The sequence below is a fragment of the Marmota flaviventris genome, chromosome 4, assembly GCF_047511675.1.
Source record: "Marmota flaviventris isolate mMarFla1 chromosome 4, mMarFla1.hap1, whole genome shotgun sequence".
NCBI classification, from domain to species: Eukaryota; Metazoa; Chordata; class Mammalia; order Rodentia; family Sciuridae; genus Marmota; species Marmota flaviventris.
In genome coordinates this window covers 43,414,282-43,425,724 of record NC_092501.1, presented here as the reverse complement: position 1 = coordinate 43,425,724, position 11,443 = coordinate 43,414,282, and the positions used below count along the sequence as shown (strand labels likewise).

At 48.7% G+C, this 11,443-nt stretch overlaps 1 protein-coding gene across 5 annotated transcripts in view; it reads left to right on the top strand.

The window, feature by feature from the left end:
- The window catches only part of Tspan14 (tetraspanin 14), a 55,745-nt gene extending 45,775 nt beyond the window's left edge, over window positions 1-9,970 (top strand). For 4 of the 5 annotated variants that reach the window (XM_027940012.3, XM_071611125.1, XM_071611126.1 and 1 more), the window contains 5 exons: window positions 236-406; window positions 2,593-2,718; window positions 4,557-4,601; window positions 6,453-6,572; window positions 8,173-9,970. In XM_027940012.3, coding sequence (XP_027795813.1) covers window positions 236-406; window positions 2,593-2,718; window positions 4,557-4,601; window positions 6,453-6,572; window positions 8,173-8,244 — 534 coding nt within the window. In that variant the 3' untranslated portion in view covers window positions 8,245-9,970. The remainder of the gene's footprint in view (window positions 1-235; window positions 407-2,592; window positions 2,719-4,556; window positions 4,602-6,452; window positions 6,573-8,172) is intronic. The other variant, XM_027940013.3, reaches the window with a different exon arrangement.
- Window positions 9,971-11,443: the final 1,473 nt, after the last annotated feature.

The following is an 11,443-nucleotide window of genomic DNA, read 5'->3' as shown; positions in this document are numbered from 1 at the left end:
TTTTTTCACTCATTCACTGTTAGCAGTGGTGCAGTGGATGACGTGGTTAGTGATCAACCATCCCCCTTTACGGGTGAGATGAAGCCCCCTGCTATTAACGCAGGATTCCCAGGCTGACCTGGGGTCTCCTGTGATAGCTCATGTTCTGCAGCAGGTAGTGGTTTTGGGTCAAATGGGTGTATAGGGCCAGCCTGGTAGATGTGGTAACTCCTGCATTGCCCTTGTCTCCGTGCAGTTCTGTGGTGCCATCGTGCTCATCTTCTTCCTGGAGCTGGCTGTGGCTGTGCTGGCCTTCTTGTTCCAGGACTGGGTAAGGGATCGGTTCCGGGAGTTCTTTGAGAGCAACATCAGATCCTACCGGGACGACATCGACCTGCAGAACCTCATCGACTCCCTTCAGAAAGCTGTAAGCACCGTCTCCTGGCGGGTTCCGTGGTAGCATCTGCACTTTCCTGCCTTAAGTTAAGTCTGTGCAGCTCGACAGTCAAGGCTGGGGAACACAAACCTTCTCTCCTTGCTGTGTTTCTGCCTGCAGCGTGTCAGGCAGTAGGGAGGTTGTGGAGTGTGTACTCTGCCTGTGGTCAATTTGTCTCTGCCGTTCACTCTCTCTTCCTGTGCCTCCCCACCCACTATTTGTATTGGGCAGGCAATTCCAACTGTACCATGGCCACCCACTTCTAGAATCTCAGCCTTCACTACCCTCCCCCTTTGTGGCTAAGGTCTCCCCAGCCTTGCCCAACAGCCACGCTGGCAGCCAGTTGTCCCTGGGACCTTGAGCCCTGTGGGTATTGGGGGCAGGGGAGGCAGAGCTCCTACTCCCTAAGCTCATGACTCACCACTTAAAGCTATTCCTGTCCCCTTCCTCTCTGGGACCTTTTCCCCTTCCTGTTTGAGAAGGGCAGAGCTGCCTAGAGGAAGCTTCCTCAGATGGAGGGGAATGTGACCTCTCTGGAGTATGTCCCCTGGGGTTTATTATCTAAGCAGTCCCACGCTGGGGCCATAAGTCCATCTGTCCCTGTCCCCCTGGTGTACAACTGCACCTGGAGGATTGGGCTCCAGCTGCTCCAGGCCCCCTGGGAGAAACCCCCTCCCTAGCCATGTTATCTTCAGTTTGATCTGTGCTCTGTCCGAAAGCCCACCTTCCTCAGGAAATTTTTATATGGAACACTTTAGTTCTGAGAAGAAAATAAACTCTAGAGAGCACTAAAAATAGCTATGACCCATTCTTATTAACCAAAACTTGTTTACCCTTATTTCATGTATCATGGAATTTAGCCAAACCCATTTATATGACCAAAGAGTCTACCCGAATTGTTGTCATTGACTGGATGGTCTATGAAAGCCACCAAATCCCTGCCATTACCCCATGCCCCTCACTGTTCTTTTTTCTGTTCTGTGCCACAGTCTCATTCTATGTTCACATGGTCTTGGGTTTGCTGGCTCCAGCATTACCTAAAACACATCATCTTTTCTCTGCTGCCTCCCTTCGCTTTAAATAAAAAACAAAGTTTTCCAGAAGGATTCAGTAAGTTATGGAGCTTTCTTGGGGTGAAATATTAGTTAATTATTAAATCATTAAGCAGCTGGCATAGTGGACAGGTGGGGATGGAGAAGACAGTATTTTACCTTAAAAGCAGAAAAACAAGTGGAAATCCCCATTGTCATTTGTCATGATTATGCCATAACCAAGTCAGCTTCAAGGGCAGATGTGGAAATGCGATCTGCTCTCGTGTGGGGACACCGTTCACACCGCGGCAGTTCTTTCAGCATGTTGGGTTTTACAGTTGTTAGACTAATGAGGATTCTTCTTTGCAGCTGTACCAGACAGTGGGGAGGGCAGAGGCCCTGGATGGGGCAGAGTTTCCTGTGTTGCCATTCACTCCAGTTGTAACTGTTGCTTCGGGAGTAGACATTCAGCAGCTTTTATTTTACATATATATTTTGTTTGATTTTGATAAAGAAACAAAAAAGGCAACTAAAGCCAGAGTAGAACTATATCCTGTGCTGAGGCCAGGTGGTGCCCCTGAGTCAGCTTGTGTTTGACAGAGATGTTGGGGCTGCTCTTGCCTTTTTGTTTTTTTAAAGAGAATTTTTTAACATTTATTTTTTAGTTATCGGCGGACACAACATCTTTGTTTGTATGTGGTGCTGAGGACCGAACCCGGGCCGCACGCATGCCAGGCGAGCACGCTACCGCTTGAGCCACATCCCCAGCCCCCTGCTCTTGCCTTGATGGTAGTGGTGGCGGTGGCACTGGGGATTGAACCCAAGAGTGCTTTACCATTGGATTATGTTTCCATCTCTTTAAATTTTTTTTTTCATTTTTTAGATTAAATTGCTCAGGCTGGCCTCAGTCTTGCAATCCCCCTGCCTCAGCCGCCACTCACAGGAATTACAGGCATGTGCCATTGCACCCAGCTACTGTTTCATTTTTAGAGGATTTCCTGATGGTATTGCTCAGCATCTCTGTATGTGTGGGAGACAGCAGGGTGGGCCTCAGTTTCTCTGTCTGATAGAAGGAACCATACTTATCCTGCCACATTAAGGCTGACTCTGGGAGCACCTGATGATTCTTGGCTTTTGTGATTATAGAACCAGTGCTGTGGGGCCTATGGCCCTGAAGACTGGGACCTTAACGTCTATTTCAACTGCAGTGGTGCCAGCTATAGTCGCGAGAAGTGTGGGGTTCCCTTCTCCTGCTGTGTGCCGGATCCTGCGGTGAGTTGACTTGCTCCCGGGCATGACGTGTGTCCCTCGTATAGCCAGTAGTTTCTGGGAGTCTGCGCATGCCCGGAGCTGTTATTCTGCTGCACACTGGAGGAGCTGGGTGCATGTCCTTCACATCTCCCCCAAGGCCTTGCACCTCTGCAATCCTGTTCACATACATTCTGGGATTGTTCTCTCATGGCCCACCCTGGCACTGGTTGTACTGGGTAAAGCAGGAGGAAGCAATATTCACCCTCCCTTGAGGGGCTTTCACTTGGGATGCCTGGACAAGATGCTGTGATGGTCATGAGCCCTTGATTGGCATCTTTATACCCTTTCTCAGGAGAAAAAAAACCCAGTTCTCAGAAGGTTACAGGAGCTTTGGGGAGCACATCACTGTCTAGGGGACAGCATCTCTATGGTGGAGAATTATTTTCTGTGGATTTTTCACTGTTTATTTTATTCTCAGTCTAAACCAGGTAATTGGGTCCAGAAACTGGGCTCACGGGGATGACCTGTGAAGGAGCACTGAATTTTATCTGAGCTGAACCTGTGCAGAACTGACCCTGTGCTAACTCTCAGTGCAGTTATGTAATGCCTGTTCTGGGTCATAGGGCTCCCAGCAGGCAGGCCATCACTTCTATTACATGAGCAGGTTCTCCAGCCCAGGAGAGGCTCAGATTTGCTGAGGTTGCACAGCTGATGTCTGAGGACTCTGAGGGTTACTGTGAAATATACTAATGTAGTAAATGTTGCATTTATCTAGTGTAACTTTTGCTTCCTAGCACAAAGATTGGCAAATTGTGACCCAGGACCCAAATCTGGCTTGTTTTTATATGACCTGGGAGCCAAGGATGCTTTTAATTATTATTAAATGGTTGTTGTCATCTTCCCAGCACTATGACAAAATACCTGAGAAAATAACTTCCAAAGACAGAAGGTTTATGGGGCTGGGCTTAGCTCAATGGCAGAGCTCATGCTTAGTATGTGGGTTCAATCTCCAGCAAAGCCACTTACCTGCCCCCTAATCCCCCGCCAAAAAAAAAAAAAAAAGAAGAAAAAGAAGAAGAAAGAAAGAAAAAGGAAAAGGTTTATTTTGGCTCATGGTTTTAGAGATTCCAGCCCATGATCAGACAGACCCATTACTTTCAGGCCTGACCGACAATGGCAGGGAATGTATGTGGAAACAAACTGGTCACTTCATGGCCAAGAAGCATAAGAGGAAGGGGCCAGGTTCCCATAATACCCTTCAAGGTCAAGGGCCTCCCATTAGGCCTTACCTCTTTTTTTTTTTTTTTTTTTTATTATTCATATATTCCCACCACAATATGTGAGAGTTCTAGTTGCTCTATATCCTTGCCAACACTTGCTATTGCCTGAATTTTTTAGGCCTTACCTCTTAAAGTTTTCATCTCCCACTATCTCCACCCTGAGGACCAAACCTTTAACATAGGGAATTTGGGAGGCATTGAATATCCAAGCTATAGCATGGTTGAAAAGAAATCAAAAGAAAGGTAACATTTTGTGATATGTGGAAATTGCACAAAATTCAAATTCCAGGGTCCATCCCGAAATGCAGCTAGGCCTGTTTGTTTACATGTTGTCAGTGCCTGCTCTCTTGCTACTAAAGCAGAGTTCTGTACTGTTCTAGAGAGTACATCTGAAATATTTACTCTCTGGTCTATAAAAGAAACAGTTTGCTGACACCTGTCCTATCCTGGTTGGAGGATGTGGGCTGTAGCGGAATTTGCAAAGGAGTTTGCTGGTGTTGGGTTATAACTTTTCTTGAGCCTTTTACCACTAACTTCTCAAGAGGATAAAAGTGACTGATTTTTCTGATTATCTTACAGCAAAAAGTTGTGAACACACAGTGTGGATACGATGTCAGGATTCAGGTGAGAACCCCAACATGCAGAACTTCAAGAGCTCCTTAGGGTGTCAGTTTTTCAAGCTGTATTCCCTATAGTTTAACTTGCTGCTTTAGCAAAAGTGAAAATTGGAGTGGGAAAAGCAGGGGGAGATTAAGCTGAAAAGGTGACATCTAAACGGAGACGAGGCTGAGCAGGGGTTGGTGCCCCACACACTCCCTCCTGAGCTGGAGGCAGGATCCTTGGGAACAGTGACAGGTGGAGATTTCAAACCCTGTGACTACAGTCACAAAACAGAATCATTGCTGCATTAAAGAGAGGGATGGACATTTTGGGCAACAAAGTCTGTATTTTAAGAGGCTCCTTGGAGCTGTACAAGGTGTCTATTATAAAGGGGTTCTGGAGGAAGCTGTAGGAGTGTGTGGCTTGGTGCAGCTTCCTCAGGGAGACAGTGGCAGCAGGAAGGAGACTGGCCTGGGGCAGGGGTGGGACTCATGATTACAGGATTTTCTTAAAGCCGCAGGGAGTAAGTTCTTACATGTGAAGAGGATCAAGACACCCTGAAGATATAGACATAACCCTCCACCCTGACTCCAGTTCTTGCTTTGGTGACTTTTGGTGATGGGAATGACTACTGTCCTGAAAGAAAGGGGTCTCAGGAATCTGCAGGGGCAACTCCTGGGCATTAAAGATATGTTCTGTGGCTTCGAAAACTTGGCATCCTTCAGTGATCGCCATTTTTCAGGGATGGGCTGCATGAGCTGAATGTTTGTTTTTCCCCAGAATTCATAGACAGAGACCTCATCCCCTGAGTCATGGATTTTTGAAGATGGGGCAGGATGTTTGGGAGGGTATTAGGCCATGAGGTCAGGGACCTGAGGAGTGGGATTAGTATCCTTATAGAAGTGGTCCCAGAGGGCTTTTTCGCCTTCTCTGCTGTGCAAGAAGACACCATCCATGGACCAGAAAGGAGCCCTCAACACACACTGAATCTGTCTGTTTCCTTAGCTTGTGGATGTCGTCTTCTCCCTGAGTCTCTTCATGCCTCTACATGTCTCTGTACTAATCTTCTCTTGTAAGGACACCAATTATACTGGATTAGGGCCCACTTTAGTGACCTCATTTTAATTAAATTACCTCCATAAAGGCACTCTCTTCAAATACAGTCATTCTGAGGTGCTGGAGGTTAAGGCTCTAATGTATGAATGCAGGGCACAGTTCAGACCCTAAGGCCTCTAAAATGAATTGTCTTCCATTATTATTGCCATGAAGAAAGTTGATTGGGGAAGGGAACTGAGGCTGATTGCCATTTGTGAGGTGAATAAGTGTGTGTGTGTGTGTGTGTGCTGGGACAGGTCCTGGAGCACTTACTGATGCTCCATTGAGGGTTGACATTGGAGGGTACTGGTTGGCTAAGGACCATTGTCTGCTGGCTCTGTCTTCTGGAGCTAGGCTTTCCTGTGGGAGACAATTGAGGAGCCACCGTCCCTTCCTTCTGCCCATCCTTTGAGAATGCCCCACACCTCATCTCCTAGTTTCTCCCTTTAAAGGTACGTCTTCCTCCAGGGCTTCAGGCCCCCTCCTGTGTTTCCAGATGTGGGCATTGGAGGTGTGCTGAGCAAGTTGAATTGAATCTCCAGTAGCCCAAACAGAAATGGGATTACAGACTAGGCCAGCTGGCCTTTGGTAAACAGGTGACATGATGGCAGCTTGACCCCAGCGGGATAGAGACCAAAACCAAGGGATGTGTTTTTCCTGGAGAGTTCTGCCTGTCCTTCCCATGTGCTTCATCCTGTTCTGTTGCCGGAGCTGAGCTTTCGGGGACCAGGGTGGGAACTCTGGGCCACAGGCTCAGGCCTTTGGGGTGCTTCCCTGCAGCTGAAGAGCAAGTGGGATGAGTTCATCTTCACTAAAGGCTGCATCCAGGCGCTGGAGGGCTGGCTTCCGAGGAACATTTACATCGTGGCTGGTGTTTTTATCGCCATCTCTCTGCTACAGGTGCGTTCCAGGGGCCTGCAGATGGGTGGGGGGGCCTTTTTTCATTTGAGGAAGTTAATGGGGGGCCATTAACAGAGAATGCTTGTCCAGCTTGTGTATGGTGTGAAGGAACCTGACAGAAGAAATTAGATGTTTAAAGCTGAGTGTGTGGGGCGGGGAGGGAGAGGGACAGAGAGAGAGAGAGAGAGAGTGTGTGTGTGTGTGTGTGTGTGTGTGTGTGTGTAATGTATGTGTGTGTTGTGTGGGCTAGACCCAGGACAGACTGATTCCTGTCTCCCTGTGGTCTACTACCTAAAGGAAGCCTCTTGTCATGACAGTGTAAGAGGTACTGTACAGAATGGCAGTGTAGTGAGGCCCTAGTAGACTGTATAAGGGTATCTGGTTGGGACTGGAGTATATTCTGGGAGGGTCACCTGCTATGAGAGTCTTCTCTGCTGCAAGTGGATGCACATGGCAGGATTTAAGATGTCAGAGCTGCATAATGGAAGGTGATACTGTTGATCACCTGGGGCTTGAAGAAGGACTGCGGCTCAGGTCAATGTAGTCACCTAAGGATCTCTTCCTCCCTGTCCCTAGCACCTGGGCACCCAGGCCTCTTCCTGTTCACATGAGCCCCTCTTTGCTCCTGCCCTTTGTGGATGCTTGTTCACCTGAACAGGTGGAAGGGTGTTGGTGGTGAGGGGGCAACAGGGCCTGGGGTGAGTGGACCCGCCAGTATCTCCTAGAAGGGAAGTCAGTAATTGAGTGGTCTCAGAGGAATGAACATTTCTAGTGCTGCACAGAGCTCGTGAGGAGATGCTGGCAGTCTCTGAGCAGCTTCTGGGAGAGTGGGTGGTGTGCATGTGAACACACCAACCCTGCCTTGAAGAGGATGACTGCGGTGGGTCCAGCCACTTGCACGTACCTTTCTCCTTCACTCAGCAATGTGTACTTAGTGACTGCAGAGGAAGACAGAGAAGCATGTAGACAAGGAAAGAAATAACCTTGCAAAGCAGGCAGGGGAGTCAATTACGAACCACAGTCAGAACTTAAAAGGGGAAATAAAAATCAAGAGCACTCCTGAAGGTTACCAAGTTCACTTTGGTCTGTTCATGTAGGAAAACTTCAGCTGAGCCTCATGATTGCCCAGTTCTCCAAGGACAGGACGTGTTGACATCAGCACAGCCAGCGTCATTAATTACCTTGATTTTATGATGGAATCCAGGTTTATAGGAAACATTTGAGATTTGTTATTTTGGGGATCAACATGATAGAGTGGCCTTGTTAATTTTGGTTTCGATCTGGGTACATGTGTCCTGCCTGTGGAATGTGCTGTGCTCACTTGTGTTAGAGGCAGGACCAAGTGTCTTTTTTTAGTCCATGGTTCCTGCTTGTTCTTGCCTCTTCTGGGCTCCAGAGACACAGCAGACTGCACTTTCTACCTGTGGGTCAGTTGTACTTTGCCCCTTGCCTGAGCGTTTTTCCCAGTGTGTCCCTACCCTGGCAGAGTGGACCAAGGGAGCAGTGTGCAGTGGGGTGTCCACCGGTCTGCTCTCTGCTCCCCGCCCTCCTCCTTTGGTTGCTAATGCTGAAGGCCACTGACTGCTGGCTTTGGTTTCAGATATTTGGCATCTTCCTGGCAAGGACCCTGATCTCAGACATCGAGGCGGTGAAGGCCGGCCATTACTTCTGAGGAGCAGAGGCGAGCAAATGCAGCTGAGCCACATTGTGGAGGCCAGAACCCTTCACTGTCATCAACCTTATATCCAGTGGGAGAGAAGCTGGCACAGCCACCCGGAGCCAGCACCCTTTCTTTGGCATCAGTGTGATATGAACTCTATTTCTCCTTGCTGGTGCTGAAGACCCAGGGCTCCTTTTTACCTGCAAGACTTGAGCCTGCATCCCTGCTGGGACTTCCTAGAGGCAGAAGTGTCTCTACATGGGGCAGTGGCCCCGAGGGACAGACTGGGCTTCTGTGGCTGTAAGGAGTGCCTGTCTTGGCCCTCTTGGAGACCGAGAGCCTCTGCAGACACCTGCTACTCACTGCAGGCTTTGGGTCATGGGCGCTAGCCTGATGGACAGCCACATCTTAGGGTGGGACATGGGTAAAGGGACAGCAGGTGAGCACAGAGCTTCTCTCTCCACCAAGTCCAGCAGTGCAGTGGCCTGCTCCTAGCTGGGGAAGGGGAGGGGCTCAAGTGGATCTGTGCATGCTAGCGGGATCATGGTGGGTTAGGGTCATTTGCAGGACCCTCAGCCATGTCCAAGTGAAGTAAGCCTGAGCCAGGGCATGACTGGTGCCACGAAATGCCTCGGCGGCTACCCGCCAAGCCCCACTGCCATTTTCCAGGATGGGAACTGCCTCTGGTTTCAACAGCATTAAGCCCTGGTTGCTGGGGAAGCGGGGGTGGCTTGTTCCCCACTGAGAGCCGGCTCTCGTTTTCTTAAAGTGTGTAAATAGTTTATTTATAGGGGTAAGAATGTTTTCACACCATGTCTTCATTTCCTCTTCCTTTCCTCCGGCATTCTCCTCTCAGCAGCCTTACACAGTGTCTGGAACTAAAAGCTGTCCCTTTCAGTTCCCCTGAGTGTCTCCAGAACCAACCACAGCAGCCTGTCCTTTTCATCTACTGTGTTCCTGCATTCCTCTTCCTCCATACACTGCCCCCGAGACACACCCCACCTCCCCAGCTTGGCCTCACTGTCTTCCAGTCTTGGTGCTACTAAAGCTGTCACCTGAACTTGAATCCTGCCCCTCCTTCCCCATGGCCTGCCCAGGGAGCCCCAGCCCCCCACATAGGCAGCCAAAAACCTTTTGGGCAGAACTTCTGGTCGAAGCTATACCCCAAAGGCTGGCTGGCCTGACATCTGTCCCTGGAGAGAGCTGCTGTCCTGCAGCCAGGCCTGTGCTGAGCTGTGCACCCCAGGCTACAGCTGCTTAGAATCTTGGGACATTTTATTTCTCACTTTCATGTTGATTCCCCACCAGGATATGTGTGGTCACTGTGCCCACCCTTCCTGTTGGAGCTCTTCTGGAGCTTGCTCTTGGCAATGAAGTTTTTTGTATGTGCTGAAAAACCCTTGGAGTAGTTGGGGCATTGTCCATCTTTGACATTGTCCATCTTTGGGCTACTTTCTAATGCTTCCCTGTAGCTTGTACCAGTTCTGTCCTTACTGTTCAGGGATCGAGAGCTACCTTCATTCACTTGCAGAAGTGTACATTCTAGTGTGGTGTATACTGGTTATGCTGGTGGGTGTTTGTTGATGATGATGATGATGATGATGATGATGATGATGATATTTTTGTTTTGTTTTTTTACCATTTTCTGTAGACTAGAGGAAGAATGCTTGTGTTTTTAGAAAGTGTGTTGCTTCTCTTTGACTGCCAAACTCTTTTATGGAATATATCTTTATATTAATGCTGCTGTTTTGGTTGTTTTTATTTGGGGTCACTACCAAAATGGTTTTAAATACACAGTATAAATTTGGCTGCAGGGGGATCCAGCAGGATCAAGTATAACTAGAGGTATAGAAGTGCAGATTGGCACGTTCCAACATGGATTTCAGTTATCCTTCGAACAAGGCTACAACTGGAACTGGTTGACTTGTGGTGTAGCCACGCCTGTGTGTAGGTAGGAGAGGAAGAACTTTAACCCTCAGGCCCACAGGAAACATTACTTTAGGTGATTCCTTTCCAAACCCTGACAATACTGTTTACCCAAGCAAAAAAAGCTTGGGAACTGTGGGTTAGTATCTGGGCATTGCTGCTATGTGGACCACGTATCCTGGACTTGTTGGCCTCTCTGTCATTGGGGGAGGTGGGAGGGTGTCAGGGGCTGTGTCTGCCTCAGGGAGCCTTCTACCCAATCTCCCTGCCAGTGTGTTGGTGGCCATAGACCCTGCTTGCCAGAGTGTTGGTTCCAAGGGCTTCAGACAGCTCCTGCTGTCCCATCTATTCATGTAGTCCTATTGCCTGGACCCCTTGGAATTCTCCTAGGTACCACACTCCAATTCAGGAGGAATTCTAGCCATGTCTTCCAGAATTTTATTTCTCAGTTAGTTCATAAAATGTTCAGGCCATCTCGTTTAACTCTTGAGTCGTTGGTTGAAGAAAGAAAACAAATCAAGGATTGATTAGAGAGCCCCTGACTTGAAGCTCAGACACCCTACCTTGGCCTGCCCTGTACCCTCACCTTCCCTATTCTCTCAGAACAATGTGCCACCTCTGCACTCTCCTTAAAGCTTTGTCCTCCTTAGAGCTCACTTTTTTAACTTTTAACTTTTTTTTTTTTTTTTTTTGGCAAGCACTCCACCACTGAGCCACACCTCCAGTTCTGCCACTCACTTCAAAGTCTCCAGGTTTCTCCTGTCCTTCCTGTGACCCTCCTCCTACCTCCTCTCAGGATTCCGCCCTGCTTTTTCCCTACCCCTCTTCCTGTTGCTGCCTTTTCTCCTCCTCCTACAGACTTGCTGAGGCCCCATTGCTTTCCTTTCCCACTTTCCTTCCCTGGCAGCTTCTTCCCTGGCCACTCTCTGCCCTTCTCATCCCCACCAGTACTCTCCTTTTGGCTGGTTGTCAAACCAGGACAACCGACTCTTCAAAAGCCTCTGCTTCTGAGGTCCAGGTGTGCTACTTCTAACCCTCTTCCATCTGTCCCTCTCAGGCCTCAGCTGTGTCTGCCCCACCCTCCTCATTGGTCTCCAGGACCTTCCCATTGCTCACAGGTCAGGGCCCTGGGTCAGGCAGGAAAAGCATCTGCATTGCTTCCCAAGCCCAGGCACTCAGTGTCCCCACACGAATAACAATAAAAATTAATGGACATTGTACAGTATGTTTCAGCAACACAGGAAATACTCAGAGTACTTAAGAATTAATAAATCATTCAAGCACC